Source organism: Alligator mississippiensis, chromosome 3 (assembly GCF_030867095.1).
Source record: "Alligator mississippiensis isolate rAllMis1 chromosome 3, rAllMis1, whole genome shotgun sequence".
Taxonomy (NCBI): domain Eukaryota; kingdom Metazoa; phylum Chordata; order Crocodylia; family Alligatoridae; genus Alligator; species Alligator mississippiensis.
In genome coordinates this window covers 92,243,684-92,263,466 of record NC_081826.1, presented here as the reverse complement: position 1 = coordinate 92,263,466, position 19,783 = coordinate 92,243,684, and the positions used below count along the sequence as shown (strand labels likewise).

Here is a 19,783-nt window from a genome sequence, read left to right as displayed (position 1 = left end):
ATAATCTAATGCAATTGCACACACATTAGGAGATCATTTCAAAGGATCATCTAGGTATTTCACAAATTGTTTTGATTCCTTTTAATATATGTTGATAGTTAAGAACTGCGTTAGAAAAGAATTCTGTAACAAAGCTGTGTTTTGTTTTTTGTTCCACTTATTTGCTTGTTTTAATCAGCAGGTGGTGGCTCTCACTTTCTTAGGACACCCTGTGCAAAAATAAAGATTTGGGGGCCAGATGCATAAAAGCACTTGAGCAGTTGCTTAAATGTATCCCACTTCAGGAAAATGGATAGGCGCATTTAACTTCAAGGTTAAAATTTAAGCACATGCCTAAATGCATTCCTAAACAAATATGCTTTCCTGAATTGAGATCAAAATAATATATTACTTAAAGATCCTGTGTCAGATTCATAATGCTTAATATTTTCATATTTCAAGTTACTTTATAGTAATGTTAAGTTTTGGGGCATTATTTGTCATTATTCAGGTAATATGTAAAAACACAAATGTCCCTTCCTCTCAAACATACATATATATGTGTCTTCCAGGCTGAAGTTCTTTATATGTGTTCACATAAGATGTTATAAATATCTGCAGATAGGGATTTAAAATAGAAACCATAATGAAGTCTTAATTGTATTCGTGCAAACAGCACTATTATGCTTGGTAAATAGATTATGCTCTTTTGGTGTCATATTTTTTCAGTATTGATTCTGGGTAGCTGCAAGCTGGCTGTTTTTCTTTTTCTCTTTTTCTTTCCCCTCCTTTGTTCCATTTGTTTACCTCTCTTGGAGAAAGTGGAATTTTTCCTGGGGGAAATAAGCTGTTTTTATGTGAACTCCATGATGCATTTAAAATATTAATTTGATTGTATTAAAATATTGAAGTGCTAGGACATAGCCTCCCAATATTTGAGAAAAAGAAACAGCTATAAAGCAGGCCAGTTTTCCTATTTATGCTGCTGAAATGTTAGAGACTGTTGGAGATGCCAGGCAGCAGTGAGAGCCCCAAGAAGAATCTGGTTAAATCAGCTAGCAACCCTCCTTGGCCAGATATCACATACAGCAAGGGCAGTTCCTTGTTTTTTGTGGGGTTTTTTGTTTTTTTTAAACTAGTATATTGTACTGTTCTCCCTCACAGCTGACAAGCTCAGCTCATGTCTGTATACATGAAAGGACTGCAAAGGCAACACCTGTATTTTGGGGGGGAACTGGCAGTGGCAGTTATACCAGTTGGGGACAGTGCCTGTGCTCTGGAGGTTAGTGACCAATTCCTGCACTGAGGTGCTATTAAGGAAGGTTCTTTTTATTTCCTCTTTATGCTACTAAGCAGGCTTCAGCTTTCAGTCTGTCTTAGGAACATAATACATAGGTTACTGTGATTTTTAACTTCTAAAATACTTTAATACGGCAAAAACCTCATGTACATGCATGCATGTACACTTGCACAAATTGCTCTTTCAGCTGCTACATTTGATATTAAAAAAAAGTGTGAAGCCACATTTTAACACAGCTGTAAAAATGGTATTTCCTAGCTTTTAAAAAGTAATTTCAGTTGCTGTCAATATTAAATATTTAAAAATAATATTTGTTGTATTTTTTGAGTCGGATTCAAAAAATAAACTTTTTTTTTTACAGAATTGGCTGGACCCTGCGAAGGAAATCAAAAAGCAGATCCGAAGTAAGTTGTAATCAGTCACTGTTTGTTGCATGGAAAACTTTTGCAGTAGGAGAGCAGCCTGGACAATAGAAATTAGTTTTAAGTAAAATAGTTTTCCAAGTCTCTATAAACTCTGAAATCCAATGTTCCCTGTTATTCCATACAACTGACATATTGAAAATAGTGCGAGAAAAGGCTGTAGAATCCTACAGCTCATAGAAAGCTACAGAAACAGAGAGAGAGAGAAAACCTACAATACAATACATATATAAGAAACAGCAATAAGAATTGAAGGCTTCACTAAAGAAAAGATGTGCTATATATACTGATACAGCCTATACATGCTGTGTAACTAGTCCTGTTAACATCATTTATTAATCAAGTTAGCTTGATACTTAACATATTGCTCAACCAGTCAGTCCTTACAGTTCACCCTGCAATCTGATGAGCTCTGGGAAAGCATGTAGTATCTTCAGTTTGCATGTCTGCCAGGATCCCATTCTTGTGAAAGACACTGAAGAGCCTGTCCATTGATATCTTTAGGGATGTGTCTTATATATGCATTTATCATACTTGATGTTCTGGAAGGATTAGAGAGTGGAAAAAAAAAATGTATTTACCATATTTAAGTGAATATAAGATGATGCTGGTTATAAAATAATCCCCAATAATTAGATTCTAAATTCGAAAATGTATAAACAATATAATTGTCCAGGTATAAAATCTAATTATTGAAGGTGTGTCTTGAACTTGTCCCACTCCCACTGCTACAGCAGGGAAAATAAATCTGGGTGGGGTCAGGTAGCCTCTTTACCCCCTGCCCTTATACCTGCTTCTCCTGCAGCCCCTTCCTGCTTTCCTTACTGCCAGACCCTGCTCTCCCTGAGCACACAGAAGTAAGGAGCAAATTTTAAAACACTGACCCTGAAAAAAATATAGCTGTATTAATTTGTATATAATACTTAAAGATTTCATTAATCCATAATTGATGCATTATACCTTTTTTGAAACTGCTGCAGCTTTTAGCACAGATACTCCATACATACATTTCTATGTAGCACTTTGGCACCTACTTTTACATAGTACAAAATGTCCATGATATTAGTGCAAAGCCAAAAGTTCATGATTTATTATACAGTTCATTGGGCTGGGCCACAGCAGAGTCAACAGCATTTCAAGCCATGATGACCTACAGCTCAGCACTGCTCATTTTGTGTGTGTGTGTGTGTGTATTCCAGATATACCTTGCAAAAGATCCATGTGCTAATTACTCCCCCCCTCATGACTAGAACCAGGTGTTCTTGTCATAAGTCCTGGGATCTTCCAAAAATTTATATGTAGAGTGCAAGGCAGCCTGGTCTGGCTTCACCTCATGGAGGGTGGGGTTACACTAATCATATGTGACAAGCTTAGAGAGGGGGTGACAGAGGGGTTCTGCATGAAATGTTTGTGAGTCTGTTTGGTGATGTTTGCCAGACACTTAGGTTGATGAAGAAACAGGAATCATTGGAAATGGGAGAGAAAAGTGCAGCTCAGCTGCAGAAATGATGAGGAAGTCAAAATATATGTAGTGTAGTGGCTCACCATGACTTTAATAAGAGTCAGTGCTGAGGAGACTGTGCTCAATAGGCACTACCATATATTTCATTCAGAAGGCTACACTAACTTATCCTTGTGGTAGGCTCCCTGCAGCATCTTGGCTAAGAGCAAAGCATTTTTGGCACCAAGGGGAGGGTGTCAGGGCTTTCCACACACACACTCTTCCCATCAGCACGTTTGCCAAAATTTGGGTTATGTACTTCCAAGCTGTGCTCAGTGTTGGCTGCATTTAATCAGCTTCATAGTTGGTTTCCATTACTGAGCATGTGCTGCTTTTAGCAGCAGTTCAAAGATAGATAATGTATCTATCTGTGGTGGGGAAGCTACCCTGAAGGGGTGGGGGTCCTAATTATCATTCTTGAGATACCTGTTTAATATGCTGAACATGGTGGCAGGGAGGGACCTTCCCCCCCCCTTCCAGGAATTCTTCACTACCTCACTTCTGGTTTTGTCATTTGAAGAGCAGGAGTGGGTGGGATGGGCCTGCTTGAGTAGGCTGCCCAGTGAGACCTGTCTTGACACTAGCTGCCTTATTTTATAAGCCAGGAATCTGCCAGTAGTTTTAGGGTTACAGATGTCATGGTCTCTGCCGTAATCAGAACCCACATCATTTAGGCCTTACAAATAGTTCACCCAGCCTTTCTAGTTAAGTACTCTGTTACTGGAACTTGGATACTTGGTGCAAGTCATGTAGCATCCCACTGCAGAATCTGTACCATCAAAGGTGCGATAGTATTACATGAGGACTAGCAGATAGCGTATGCTCTTATCCCATGGTTCCTGCATCAATTGTTTTATTATGTTCACTGTCCTAGGTACCTGGCTTGTCCTCAGGATACATAAACCTACCAAAAGGGACAGATTGAGAAAGGCAGAAATCTTATGCAGGCTGAGCCAATCTGAATAGATAAGTTAATTACCCCCTGAAAATAAATATGACAGTCAGGGCCCCTCTGCACATGCAGGTAAAGGCATAATGGGATCTAATGTGTGATTAACACAGTTGTACCTCCTGCCATGCCACATGCATGACAGACGATGCTATTGTGGGATCAAACATTAGATCTCTTGGTGCCTTATAGATGGTGCGGGGGGAGCCCAATCCCAGGCTCCCTTTGCACCAGCAACAAGCAAGCTCCCACACCTGGGAGCCCCCTGAGTTGAGGGATTCCCAGCCCTAGAGGGGTCCCTGTGCATCCCTGTGGCTAGATGTAGCTGCTGCTGTCTGCCAGCCCCAGGAGTGTGCAAAGCTCCTAGGGCTAGGAGATCTCAACTACTTTTATCTCCCAGGCTCGGGGTGTGTGAAAACCTTGGGACAGGCAGATTGTGACAGGTGTGATCTCTCAGCCCCAGGGTTTTCATAAACCCCTGAGGCTGGGAGATCGCAGCAGCTGCATCCCCTGTGGCACTCCCAGGGCTGGGAGATATCTGTCTTGGTGCTGGTACTCAGTTGTTGTGGGAACCCAGCATCCACAGCTGCAGAACCAAGAGTCAACAGCTACATGGGGCTCCCAGCCACAGGGGAGACCCTGCTACATGTACAACTAGCTATAAATTTAGTTCAAAGCCTGTCTGTAGCTGGTTTGAGCTTTTTATGGCTTTTTAGGCTAGTTGAGGCTTTTATGTCTGGTTGGGGCTTTTTAGGTACTTTGCATGTAGCTCATCTCAAGGTAATTACACAATTAACCAGTTAATTGTATGATACCTGTAATATGTAGAGGGGACCTCACTCTGACCTACTGTGCAAGTCAGGGAGACCCAGACAGAGCTAGAGCCAAGGACAAATGAACCCTGAGCCATAAATAACATACTGCCTAAGTGAGAGATTCCTTTTTAGGGGAGCGTGCATACTTCAAGTGAAACACTGTAGCTGGTTGTCCATAGAGTAAGAATACTCCTTCATCAGGCATCTAGTTATTTACATACCATCATGCTTTAAGCCTCAGTTACTAGTCAGAGATTCCCAGTGTGGTACAAACCTGCCAAATTTCAAAAGCATTTTCACCAGCTTCAAGGTACTATATGTAAAAAAGGTGAAGATGGAAGACCAAGAAAATGGAGAAAGTGCAGTATTCACTGGGACTTCCTACAAGGATACCATCAGTTCATAGGCTTTGTCTGACTCTGCAAAACAAGAATTATTAGACCACTTTCCTTCATGTTATGTTTTGTGCCCTGTAAGATGATCAATCAGTTGGTCAGAATCATAAAATATAAATGTCTCATTACTAAAAACAACTTGACATTTTACAGAGATGCAAAAGTATAAACTTGGCATTAATCAGTATAACCCTGGGGTCCTGTGCCATAGATATAAACTATTTTCTTTGAATGAGTGTCATCAGGGTCATGTCTGGGAACATTGCTTTTATCCCACACCAGAACATGTGACTGTGCCCTTAATGATTTCCCTTTCCTCAAAACATCGTGATCTCTCTCCTGCATTTCAAACACTGAGTTTTCCTGTAACTTGAACTCTGTTATTAAGATGGCATACTATTTCATAGCATATCAATCAATTTTCTGCTTCATGTGAACATTTTAAAAAGCTTGGTTGTTAAATTTAGCTGCATGCTATGTTAGGAATTCAGAAATGTCTTGAAGGGGCTCTATGTCAGGACTGCTGAGCTCAAAATGTCACCACATTTTTTTTTCTTCCAACAGCTCTTTGCAAACCTGATACAATGTATACAGTTTGCAGATACATACATTTTGTTCTTTTGACAGGAAGACTTCAGTAGTTGTCTCTGCCACACACCTTAAAAATAATTCCTTCCAGCTGTCAAGCCTTTTCAGCCAATTTAAATATGTAGTAGTAAGTGTTTGCAATATCAGGTCCTAATACTGTAGTTTCCCTTTCCAGCATTCTGAGGGTTAATTTAAACTTGAGTGAAAATGTTCCTGTCCTTATTCTGGAAAAAAAAATACTGTAATTGCACCCTTGGTAAACAGTGCAAACAGTACCACAAAGAATCTACAAATGATACGCAGTAAAGACTAAGTAAAATATTTCTCCTAATGCCTGTTGTTTCTTAAAAAGGATATTGGAACATTATTTCAGGAGAAGGAAGTGCTATGCACCTAAGTTACAATGATTGTCAGTGCAATTAAAGTAGTTCAGATACACACTGCTGATTGAAATATATTTAATGCATGTCCTAGTGAAGAGTTAGACAATGAAAGATTGTGACAGCAAGAGATTAACCAGGGAAGTCTAGTCATACATATGATGCTGGGCACAGTTGCACTTGTAAAAGGGAAAAAAGACTTTGTTGGCTTCAGAGAATTCGTTCAGTTGGAATAAATAGAATTTTAGAACAGTTGACCTATCTTAGAAATCTCTTATGCATGGTAAAAAAACAAAAATCATACTGCATACTGGTCAGAATATAGAACAAATTATGCTTTCTGGGGTGCACAGGTCCATTGCAAGCAACAGGAGTGTCATTCCAGTATTTGAGAAGAATTCAGCTAATACTGTACTGTTAAAGTCTGTTGGGCAGATTTAAGTATGGGACAGATGTTTGACTTCCAGGAATTCTTATCCCTTTGAGTCTTCCTTGTTTAAAGAAATATTCTTGGTAATATTTTTCTACAGCATTTAAACTATGGTCCTATGAAAACACCATATAAGATGTGTAAAGTTATTACCTGTGATCTAAGATGGTGGATCATGTGGGTCATTTAAATTACTGAAATTGCTAAGTAGAGCTTCCCGGGTGTTAAATATGCTTCCCTTATTTAAGGGTGTGGAATTTTGCAATAATGTCCTCAAAATTTGTCCTTGAAGTTTCGTTTGCTCAATAATTTATGCCTGCTAAGGGCAAAATATATGCTGAAATAGCACTTTGAAACAGTGCTGATGGGGGTCTGCAGACAGATAAATTGATGGAGTTCTGTACTTTGCACTTCGCTGCGGTCATATATTTGAAGCCTGTTTTAATTTTTAGCTGCCGGTGTTCACTTTTTTCAAAGTCAGGTAGACTAGTTTTTCTGGTGGCTAACCTCATTAAGTATACTATTTGCTCACTGAATTTTCTGAGCATTAGAAATGAATTATCGTTCACACAGAGCCAAGTCTGGCAGCACTTCCTTAGGAGAAAGTCTTACTATAGAAGAAATGATGAAAGGCCTGCACGAAATCTGTAATTTTTAAGAAGAAAGAAATATTGAAGACTGAAAGAAACAAACAATATCTCCAATATTGTGTATAAGTGATATACTATAAATCCTATCATTACCATTTTATTCGACTGGAATATTTCCTAATTCACCGTTCGGATGATTTTGCAGTATAAAGCTATACGTAGCTTCATTTGTACTTGTAAAGACTCTGTACACTTTTGTTTTGTTCCAGGTGGTGCTTGGCAGTTTGCATTTAACGTGAAATTCTACCCTCCAGATCCTGCCCAGCTCTCTGAAGACATTACCAGGTGCTTGAGACATTACATACTTTGGAAAGGTGTTTTGGAATGAATTTTGACAGCACTCACACTCCAAATGAGTGAAAGCATGAAACACTTCATGCATTGCTCTCAGCTGCCTTCTTGTGATGAGCTGATGGAAATACTCAATGCTCTAGTAGCAGAGAAAATATTAATGGTTTTACTATAGTTATGACCTCATCCTTTCCCAACTACAAGGCTTTCCTGCTTAATAATGTAACATCAAAATCAGGTTAGAGATGTAGTAGGACCACTTTGTACCCTGAGCAATGGCTGCACTGGCTGCTGCTGTATCAGTAGTTGTTATTGCACCCTCCCTGCCCCGAAGGCAGCACCTGGGGATGCTGGCCAGGTTGCCTCCTCCCCTATATCCCCACTACACTGCTGAAATCAGGCTTCCCTATACATATTTTGAATAAGTCTTAATTCTAACTTTGGAGTTCATAAACATCCTGGTGCCCCGGGACTGTGTGTCAGGGCTATGTATGTCTAACTTCAAACTGAGAACCATGTGCCCTATCAGCTGTACCAGTTGGGACTGTGCTAGTGTGGGAGCTTCCCTCCCCGCTCCCTCCCTCCCCTCACCACTCTGCTTACTGGCCACAGGATCCCCCAGCACCATGTGCTATGCCATGCTGTCCCCTGGGATGGGAACAGGAAGAAAAGCTGGGGGAAGGAAGGGAAGCCTGGAGACTCTGGCTGCCACTACAGCTGGAGTAATATGGGGAGGGACAGCCAGGGTCACATGTTGCCCATGAGCTGCCAGTTGGACAACACTGATGTATGTAAATCTGGCAGGGAAGGGGAGCTTGATTAGGATGGTGGATGTTTTTATTAGCTGGAATTGACAGTGTTTTAAAACAGAGTGTAATCTAATAGATATGACACAGCAGCTTGGAAAAATGTGATCTCTGACTGATTTGGGGTAGTCACCTCACTGTTATGTGCCTATATTTCCCTCCCCACCCATGTCTAACTGTGTCTATTTAGACACTCGTGCCCTATCCCAGAAAGTCTTATCTTCACCCCAGTGCTAAAACCTTAAAAGACTCTATGGATAGGGAAAACAGTTTCTCATTATGGTCACCCTCCACTGCTACTGCTTTATAGTCCTTAATCTGCTATTCACTCTTGTTGTGTACGTGTTGAGTTTTTTGCTGTTTGAAAGTACTGACTAAAAGGTCATGCTCAGATTGAGGCCCTACTCTGCTGAGCTGTGTGTTTATATGCAGAATGAGACCAACACAGCCTCAAAAAACTCACTGTCAAACAGAGAGCACAAACAGTAGTTCTTTGCTTGTTCCACTCTCCCTATCATATCAACAAGGATCAAAATAGAGAAATTAAACAACTTGCCCAAGGTCAAACCATGAACCTGTGGTAGAGCCAACATTTCAATCCAGATCTTTTGGCTCCCCATTGCGTGCCCTTCCTAGTTCTTCTGAAACTTCACTTCTTCCCATCTGGCACCCAATTACATCATTAATGACATAATTATAGCAGCAGAGCTAGGAAATGTCACTTGCCATTAAAGTTATCTTTAAGAAAATGCCACAATTTAATCATGAGACTTCTGTTTTACCTTTTGAACTTACCAGTTGCTATACAAAACTGGCGCAGTCCTTTTCCCCTTTAGGAAACCGAATTCATTTTCTTTTCTTGGTTGGGAAAGAAGCTACTCAATTATTTGTTATTACTCAAGTAGTTATTACAGACAGTTCTTATTTTTATAAATGAGATAAAAGAAGTTACTCAAAATATCTTTATGAAGGAAGATATCTTAGTATACTTAATATTCTGTAGGGAGGACTTTGTTATTGAGCGCTAATAGTAGCATACTCGTACTATTTTATCAAAGGTTTTCAAGGTACTTTGCAAATATTTTAAGAGTTAATACTCACTTTTTGGGTAGGCAAGTCTTAAATCCCAGTTTACACTTGAAGAAATACAGTCATTGGGGGGTTGCTTTCATTGCCCCATGGCTTACAGCATATCAGCACACAGCAAAGTCAAGGAAAAAGTGGAAATTCTTACTACTTATTGCACTGCAGCACTTCTCTATGGGCTAAAAGAACTCTTGCTCTTATCTGTCCTAGGTACTACCTCTGTTTACAGCTGAGAGATGACATAGTATCTGGACGGCTGCCCTGTTCGTTTGTTACTCTTGCTCTTTTGGGCTCCTACACTGTTCAGTCTGAACTTGGAGATTATGATCCTGATGAATATGGAAGTGATTATGTCAGTGAATTCCGCTTTGCACCAAATCACACTAAAGAACTGGAAGACAAAGTAATTGAGCTGCACAAGAGCCACAGGTGAGCAGAGGAAATGAATGTAGAATTCAGTCTGTATTCAACTTTGGAGTTTGGAATAAGGAAATATCAGAATTTGGAGAGAGTTTTTTCTAGGGGACCTGATAATTGTGGACAGAAATGGTCTGTTGGAAAGCAAGATTTGTTATTCAGTACAAAAGAAAAAGGGGAATGGTAGGGATTATTATGAAAGATGTCATCTAGGATATACTTTCTTGTGCTGAAGTTTACTCTCTACAGTATTGTCTTGATGTTGATACTAGAAAAGTTTGCTTTTCTTCAGGGGAATGACACCTGCAGAGGCTGAGATGCATTTCTTAGAGAATGCCAAAAAGTTATCTATGTATGGAGTAGATCTACATCATGCCAAGGTATGAATTATAATTAAAATCTTTGTTTTATGTTACGAGCCCACTTCTATTCCCTTCCTCAAATCAGGCAGTATTTTATTCTACAAGTAGACCTGCTGATTTCAGGTTTCTTTTTCCTTTCAGTGGAACAATTGTGGAGTGGGTTATTAGTCAAGGGGAATAAGATGTAAACACAGTTGCATCCTATAGCTGTTGTACAAATCAGCCAGTTAATTCCAGCTCTATGAAGAGCTAGTAAATTTATGTTTAAGTATGTAAATCTTTTTGGGAAGCCTGTGATATATAGACAATTAACATAATGAGCCACAAAAATGCTGAGTAGAATTATCTGAAAAGTAGGTATGGATATTTTTATCAGAAGACATGAGAAGCAGTCAGCTGTCGGCTCACTCTGCTGGATTCTCTTGTTTCTATAAATCAATTACAGTATCCCAACGACACAAATGAACACTACTAACATTGCAGAAGCACTTCGAAGAACTTCTTTAACTGTATTGGCACCCAGTCAGGTTGATGATGATGATGATAAACGGCCTGAAGGCTTTCACTCTTTGAAGAAAGAGTAGGTGTTGCAGTTAGCCCAAAAGAACAGTAACTCTCCAGAAATCAATCCTGGAAGATGAAACTGTCCCAAAAATCATGAGCTAGTTAAAGTATCAGATCAAAAGATGTTCACAGTCTCCTGGCTGAGAGATTTCCAGTCAATTAATAGTTGTCAGTCTTTTTTTTATTTCAGTGTTTAAAATAAGATTAATAGATTCTAGCAACTGTGAAGTTGGTAAATGTCCTTGACAAATGGATGCTGGACAAAAGAGCTCAAGCTATAAAGGAGCACCACTTCTTTCTGGAGGTCAAATTACTGTGGACCCTTTCTCATTCTGCATCAGATCCTTTCAAGAACTAAAATAAATGTGCTCCTTGAATCTTGAAAGGGCCTTCAGCCATGTCTCTGGGGCATTTTGTAGGAACTGTGTGTATTGCAGAATTCAAGGCTGTCTTTTGTATTCTATTAATTGCCTCTACTGAAAATATAAAAGCTGTGTATGGCTCAATAGGCAGCATTCTACCAGAAGGCATGCTGTTGCTTTTTCTGTCTCTTGGATATATGCACAAGATCTTGAGGCATATTTAGATTGAACCTAAAACTGAAATAGGAAATGTCAGTCCTCTCTGTAGTGTTTTTTTTTGTTGTTTAATATCCTTCCTCCCACACACAGAGGTCAACAAATTAAAATGGTGAGTTTCTGAGTTGGTGAGTGGTGAGCTTTAGAGGTTTCATTATGAAATGCAAGAGTCATCTTTCAATAGGGCCAGATTATTTTCCCAATTTCATGTAATATTTCAGGGCAGCTGGCTGTGCAAAGAGTCCAAAAATGTTCTGTATGTGAAAAATAGAAAGGGTGAAAGCAAAACAAAAAGTATTTTTAAGATATGTGTTTATATGTCAGCATATACAGGCAAAACTGTTTTAAACATGTAAACTTGTCTCTTCAAATGTCTTCTATGCCTTCCTGTTCTTAATGTAATAGTCTTCTCTTGTGGAAATACAGTGAGACAAATTCTGCCATCCTTGTGTCAAACTTCTTCCCTTCTTTAATCAGTGGGAGGACAGTAGCCAAACTGAGTAAAGATGGCAGAAACTACCTGTGAATGCAGTTCATATTGCCACAGAGCCTGTGGGTCAGAAAACACAGCTTTCTTAAAGATACGGTAGTGTTAGAGTGAAGTTGTAGCTCTGATGGTCCAGGAATTATGCAAGGCAAGATTTTTTTGGGGGTGTTATCTTTTGTTGAATCAGCTGTACAAGTTGAGATAAAGTTCAGTGCTTTGCATTCAAAACTTTATCCCAACTACAGTTGGTCCAATAAAAGATATCACTCAAAATAAACTCTTGCCTCTTGCATTTCTTTACATTAAGTATTCTGAAACATTCCTTTGCATATAGAACTATGATTATTACATGTGCATTTGTTGCATGTAGACTTCAGACCTTTATTTGTAAAAAATTTTGCTCAGCATGTGTAGCCATTACTTTTTCCTGAGCAAGATGTAAAATCAGAATACATAACAAATCCCAGATTTCATTTTCCTGAAGTACGTCACTATGCTAAAATGCAAGAGTTTTATTTGAAGTCATCTTCCTTTGAAGAACAATCTTCATGCTCTTGCAGTGCCCCATATTCAAGTCTTTTTCATGCAGTGCTAGCCTTTATGTACTATCTTGTTCTTTGGTGTATATCTCAGCTTAAAGTTTAGAATAAGCAGTTTTTATATTGCAGGAGAATTTTCGAAGTTCACTTTGGCCTCTTTATCCAAATTAACTATGCCCAGGATCTTTCTGTTCATCTTAAAATGCAGCCAGATTTTGAGTATAAACTTAAAAGATGATTTGCTGGTAAAAGTAAAGGAAATCAGGGAACTCATTTTATGATTGTCTAGCTAGCATAAAACTTTTGTGATTTGTGTAGTAATGCTGCTATAGCTAATTTATTCTATTTCCAAAATAGCTCTGTGCTTAAGGTGATAATGCCTTTGTTTCTTATTGCATTTACCAACCTCTTATGAAATAATTGCAATGATAATAGACCTGCTGGTAAATATTTAATTAGACACAACTGTAATCATAGCTAGCAATGATGTTTCTAGAATATTCTGTGAGTTTTTCATAGGAGAAAGTAATGTATGCACCTTACTTCAAAAGAAATAGGGCGTGCACACATAATAATTGCATGGTTATTAAATTATACCAATACAGACTGTTACGACACAGATGTCATGTCTGTTCTGTAGCAACACAAAGTATAAAAATTGCTCCAACTTTAATCCTGCTTCACTCATTGTCCCAGTTAGGGTGATTTAACTAACTTGTATTGCTACAGGCTCATGCTGACTCATCGTTTAGAGTATAAAGGCTGCACACTCCTGACCAAAAGTTCCTCCCATCTTTTAAAATGGATAAAACATTTGCTCTTAATTGCAGCTGTATTTTGAAAATTTTGTAGTTGAACATTGAGATCTGTTTAAGGAAGGTGGTAAAGTTTGAACTACAGCTTTGTTCCTTTTTATGTCAAATGAATGACAGCTATTGCACAAGTACCGTAAATATACTTTGACATCCATTCCGTTTTGAACTCTACTTTTTGCTGCTTGTGTTTTCACTTACAGTAGTAGAGAAATGTAGTAGTAAGAGTACTGGGCCTAGACGCAGCTAATTTAAATTAGAAACAAAATCAAAACTTTTTCACTTCAACACCCAGGATTTTGGGGTTTGTTTTTTTTTACGTAGATAAGCCTTACATCTTTTTGCATAAATTTAAATAATAAGTAAATAAACTGTACATGCTGAATCACCCACAGATAATACAGTTGAAATGTGTAGATCAGATAATGTTATACAGAATATTTGGAATGGGAGAGAAGAGATTAACTCTTTCTGTTGCTTATTTTATCAGGATTCGGAAGGAGTGGAAATCATGTTAGGGGTTTGTGCAAGTGGCCTATTAATATATCGTGACAGACTTAGAATAAATAGATTTGCCTGGCCAAAGGTTCTGAAAATTTCATACAAGAGGAACAACTTCTACATCAAAATCCGACCAGGAGAGGTAAGATCCAACGTACTAATAAAGGGAACCTTCTCAAAATGCCTTGCAGCTCATCAGTTTATTTTTTGTTTGGGAGTTTGTTGCATTATTCTTCACTTACACCTTTTAACCTGGACACGTTAGTTAAATACCTTACTGGAAAATGGCCAAACTACATACTTGTTGGTATTCTGGTAGCATCAGTAGGGCAACATGAAGGATAAATTTGACTTTTATTTATATGTATTGTGTGACTATAAGGAATATAGTCATAAAGTGTGAGCATAGTTTATTGGGTACCTACCATTATAGTTGGTCAGAGACCAAATCTATATCTATTTGCTTTTCCTAATAAGAGATACGGGCTAAACTCTTGGCTTTGGAGATACCCTATATGACTAGATTGGTGGAATGGAAACCCCATCCATTAGTGGTATTGTTAATTAAGCATGTTAATCCTGTCATCTGTAGTTCCTAAAGGTAATAGGAACTGTTGTACAAAGAGTGCTCTCTGGTGCCTTAATAGTTTGCATGGCTTGTATATAATCACGCGCACACACCCTTTTCCCCAAAATGGGATGTCTGTATGAAGTGGGGAAGCTGTTTTCACGGGAAAAGAAGCATGTCTGGAGCTGCCATGCAACTGCCAAGATGAGGCAGCAGGAACTTCTTGGTGTGGTAAGAAGTGCCTGCTGCCTCACCCACACTGTGTCCTGGCATGCCATAGTTCTTGGATACACTGTTTCCATTACGACTAACTACAGTGATTTTCAACCGGGTTGATGGGGCATCATCAGGGCCTGCCATATCCTTTGAAGGGTACCGCAAGGTGTGAGGAGATAAGCAGGTAAGCTAAGCAGATAAGCCTGGCTCAGGCTTATCCCTGCCTGGACATCCCCCACCTTTACTACCCAGCCCATGTATAAGGTGGTAAGCACTATAACGTATAAATTAATATTTGAAATCGAGTGTCCCACTATTCACATAAGGTATGGGATAGTGCCTTGAGGACTGGAAAAGGGCCAGTGTGGTTCCCATTTTGAAAAAAGGGAAGAAGGAAGACCCAGGAAACTATAGGCCAGTTAGTCTTACCTTGATCCTGGGTCAGCTTTTTGAGAGAATTATCCTAGCGCATGTCCACGAAGGGCCAGCAGAGGAGGTTATGCTTAGGGCCAACCAACACAGGTTCATTAGAGGCAGGTCCTGTCAGGCCAACCTGGTGGCCTTCTATGACCAGGTCACAAAATCCTTAGACACAGGGGTAGCAGTGGATGTAGTCTTTCTGGACTTCAGGAAGGCCTTCAACATGGTCTCTCACCCCATTCTCATTAAAAAAACTAGGGGACTGTGGCGTCAACACCTACACAGTCAAATGGGTCGCTAACTGGCTGGAGGGCCGCACCCAGACAGTGGTGGTGGATGGGTCATTTTCGACCTGGAGGGGTTCCGCAGGGCTCAGTCCTCAGGCCTGCACTGTTCAACATCTTCATCAGCGACTTGGACAAGGGGGTGAAAAGCACCTTTTCAAATTCGCAGACGGCACTATGTTGTGGCAGGGAAGTGGGCACACTAGAAGGAAGGAATAGGCTGCAGTCGGACCTGGACAGGTTACAGGGGTGGGTGGATGAGAACAGGATGAATTTCAACACTGACAAGTGCAAGGTACTGTACCTGGAGAAGAGGAACCAGTAACATACCTACAGGCTGGGGAACTCCCTTCTCATCAGTGCAGAGGCAGAAAAGGATCTTGGAGTCATTATTGATGCCAAAATGAGCATGGGCCAACAGTGTGGGGATGCGGTCAGGAAGGCCAACCACACTTTGTTATGCATCCACAGATGCATCTCAAGCAGGTCCAACAAGGTGATCCTCCCCCTCTATGCGGCACTGGTCAGGCTGCAGTTGGAGTACTGCATCCAGTTCTGGGTGCCGCACTTCGGGAGGGATGTGGACAACATGGAAAGGGTCCAGAGGAGAGCCACTCGCATGATCGGGGTCAGCAGGGCAGGCCCTACGAGGAGAGGCTAAAGGACCTGAACTTGTTCAGCCTCCACAAGAGAAGGCTGAGGGGGGTTCTAGTGGCCGTTTACAAACTAGTCAGAGGGGACCAGCAGGCATTGGGGGAGTCCCTGTTCCCCCGAGCACTACCAGGAGTGACTAGAAATAACGGTCACAAGCTGGCAGAGGGTAGATTCAGACTAGACATCAGGAGGCGCTACTTCACAGTCAGGGCGGCTAGGACCTGGAACCAACTTCCAAGAGAAGTGGTGCTTCTCCTACCCTGGGGGTCTTTAAGAGGAGGCTGGATGAACATCTTGCTGGGGTCGTTTGCCCCCAGTACTCTTTCCTGCCATGGCAGGGGGTCAGACTTGATGATCTGCTCAGATCCCTTCCGACCCTACCAACTATGAAACTGTGAGTCCAGTGAGGAGTGCCCCAAATCCAAAAAGGTTGAGAACCCACTGACTTCCTCTGTCACACAGTTGGACATGGCTTTGAAAAAATCTTTTTCCCCCTACATCCTGCTTTCCAAAAACAAGGTGTGTGGGGCATGTTATATGCAGGATAATATGGTACATAAGCTCATTAAGTATTCTAGCACATGCTCCATGTATGGGTGGAGAGAAACAGCAGGTCTGTTGTGCAGTAAGTTGAATTTTCATTGTAGTAGAAGTGGAGCAAACACATGACAGGTTTAAATAGTGTAAGTGACTTCAGTACAAGGTAAACCTGCTACGCAGGGAAATGAGATATAACGATGCACTGGTATACTGGTCATGTCTGCTTCCCTAGGCAGTTACATCTGGAGGTAGTCATTGCTCTGTGTAACACGCCTTCCCCCCCACCCCCGGCGCGTGCCGCCGCCACCCCGGCTGCATGGTGAACATGTGCTGTTATAGGGCAAGCAGCATGCCTTGAAGACCTGTTCATGTGTATACATATGCCTTATTATAGAGTAAATGTAGGTAGAATAAAATTAATAGTAAATTAATATTTGTCATGTGTCTGCATTCTAGATCTCTGTCTCATAATTTGATTCAAATATTGTTATCAGAGAAATAGTATGACAAATGTTTACAAAAGACCAAATTTCCTGGGAAGAACTCAGTGCTGTTAATAGGAAACGGTAGTGTCGCATTTTAACTGCAACACGCCAGTCCTTGAAAACAAGTCTGGGGCGACACCAGATTTTCAATGGGGGATCCCCCAGCAGCCAATTGCTGAGCCAGCAGCAAGACCGGCAAAACTGGAAGCGCACTTCTGCTAGCACTTCCAGGGGCCACATGGCCAATCTCAGGCAGCACACCCCTACTCATCACCAGTGCTTGAAAAGCACGTAATTTCCAATCTCACTTCAGCGATTTGGTATAGACACAAAAATTCTTATAGTTCAACGTTAAGAACTTTAATCAATCTTGAGGCTCCTACATCAGGTGGACATTCACTGGAGGCATCACAACAGGAGATAAGGCAGGGAGCAGAAAACAGCAACAGATTGGACAGGGAAAGGAGATTGGAGTGGTACTTAAGGAGGGTGCACAGCTAAATTTGTCACACCTGCCAAAAAGGTTGGCCACCCACTGGTCTAAAAGCTTCTCTCTTAACTGGTTTTACCAGATAAAAATCAGGAAAAATATACTGTGTACGTATGAAGGGCTGTACAGAGATGTGCATTTAAACACACCCTAATAATGAAGTTTTATACCTATTAAAATGAACACGAATTTATGTAGCATATAAGCTAAATATAGAAATATACAGTTAAAATAAGTATACAGATTTTCTTTCCTTTTTTTGTGCCTAGTTTGAACAGTTTGAAAGCACTATTGGGTTTAAGTTGCCAAATCATCGTGCTGCAAAGCGTTTATGGAAAGTGTGTGTGGAACATCATACATTTTTCAGGTATGTGGTTTTGCGGGGGGGGGATTGTTTGTTGGGTTTTTTTAATACATGTAGAGTAAAGGATGATAGGAAAAAAAGTAGTGTCTGCCTTCCCTGCACTCCCCTCTCCCTGCCCCCTTTTTTTTTTTTAATGGGACAAACAGCTTCAGATTACATTATATTTCGATCTCTGGTCTATTACAATAAAATGGAAAGGTTGCTGTTTACAAAGTATATGTGATTAACCAAAATTATTCATACTCTTTCAAATAGCTACTGAATTTTTAAGCATATCACATGATTCAGATCATGATCTTGATATCATTCACTTCAATTGCACCACAGTACTGTCAACTAGAGTCTAACAGCTGCAGTTAAAGGATTGTGACAAATTTGGCCTTTAATATCAGCTCCTTTTGCTTGTAAAGCCATACGTTTTGAAAAATCCTTTCACATGTATGTGTAAACCTAAAGAAGATATGATTTTGTTTTTAATTAAATGTGAAAGTACAATATTTAATCAGTGCTATGTTCCTGGGGTTGTTTTATTTTAGTGTGTCTATAATTTTCATCATTTAATGTACCAGGAGAATCTGAGGTTGGCAGCTGTGAGTGACAGCTGGGTTTTTGGTATCTGTGAAGGAAGGAAGGTTGGAATTGCAGGATAAGTATACTACCTGGATGGTTTTTGAGATTAATTGGCAGTATTTATTTATGTCAATAAAGGAAGGTAGTGTGTCCAAAATCGCCTAAAGGCAACCAGTTCTGATTGGCAATCAGCAATTAGCTGCTGCCTGCCTGCCTTCCTTGGGTACTTTTGTGACATATATAATTAAGATAAATGGAGCATTTCACATTTTTCCTCAGCTTCTGCTTCAGGCTTTCTTCAGACTTAGGCAGAAATTCCTTCATTGGTTACATTTAATTTATATTTGGAAATAGTTTGCAGTTGTTTGGAAATGTTGGTTGGTTGGTTGGTTGGTGTTTTTTAATGAATGATTGGATTTTGGAAATTATTCTATGGCAAGGGAGGAACATTCTGTAGCAAATTCTGCCAGTCAAGGTATTCTAACACCTAGCATGTGGGGCCTTCTCTATATCGAGAATCAGGCTCAAATCCAGGGGCCATTTACCCATGTCTTGGTTTCAGGCAGCATTGCTGACATTTTCTGAAACTGTGGCAACTCTATTTTGATGACTGGAGAAAGTTGATGCTGGAAAATGTATCTCTTGATATTAAAACAAGAACATATTAATTGGTTAACTTTATTTTTTTTCCCTGTAAGGCCTTAGGATAAACTGCTTTTCCATTTCCTAATGACTATGTAATTTTGCAATGTAATATTGACAGCATGATCTGTGTTTCCCTTTAACCGGTTTTACAGAATACAGATTTTGGGTGCGAACAGAAGCAACATTTGGAATGTTTCAAACACCTTTGAACTGCTTTAATACACCAGCTGTACAAACGTACATGTCCTTTGAAACATTCCAAAGGTGGCTGAAATGCTTCAAAACAGAATCCCGTGAAATAAGGTACTATTTTGAAGCATTTCACCCCTTGATATGTCCATACAAGGACTGAGAACCCATATGTCCTCCAGAATAGTAGTGCTCCCCTCTCATCCCCGGTCCCCATTCCACAAGGGAGGAAGGACAGGACCAACACCCTGACTGATGGTCTGGCAGACCACAGTCTGGCAGATTGTCCAGCTATCAGGTCATCCTGGGTCCTGGCCATGCTGGCACTGAGGGTACTGCTGGGTTCCAGGGCACTGCTCTGATGCCTACATGACTACCAGAGACACCCATGCTCCTCTGTTTCCCCCTTGCCAGACATCTGACTCCTAGGCCCCCCTCTATCACCAGTGCCAGGCTGTCCAGCCCCAGTCCCCTCTACCTCTCTGTTCTGGAGAGAGGGGAAGAGG

The 19,783-nt window shown here is 40.3% G+C and overlaps 1 protein-coding gene across 21 annotated transcripts in view; it reads left to right on the top strand.

The window, feature by feature from the left end:
- Positions 1-19,783, top strand: part of EPB41L3 (erythrocyte membrane protein band 4.1 like 3) — a 142,365-nt gene that overhangs the window by 90,136 nt on the left and 32,446 nt on the right. For 14 of the 21 annotated variants that reach the window (XM_059724210.1, XM_059724213.1, XM_059724214.1 and 11 more), the window contains exons 5-10: positions 1,641-1,683; positions 7,619-7,694; positions 9,803-10,021; positions 10,287-10,389; positions 13,842-13,994; positions 17,779-17,876. In XM_059724210.1, the coding sequence (XP_059580193.1) occupies positions 1,641-1,683; positions 7,619-7,694; positions 9,803-10,021; positions 10,287-10,389; positions 13,842-13,994; positions 17,779-17,876 (692 nt within the window). The remainder of the gene's footprint in view (positions 1-1,640; positions 1,684-7,618; positions 7,695-9,802; positions 10,022-10,286; positions 10,390-13,841; positions 13,995-17,778; positions 17,877-19,783) is intronic. The other 7 variants (XM_059724218.1, XM_059724208.1, XM_059724211.1 and 4 more) reach the window with 1 other exon arrangement.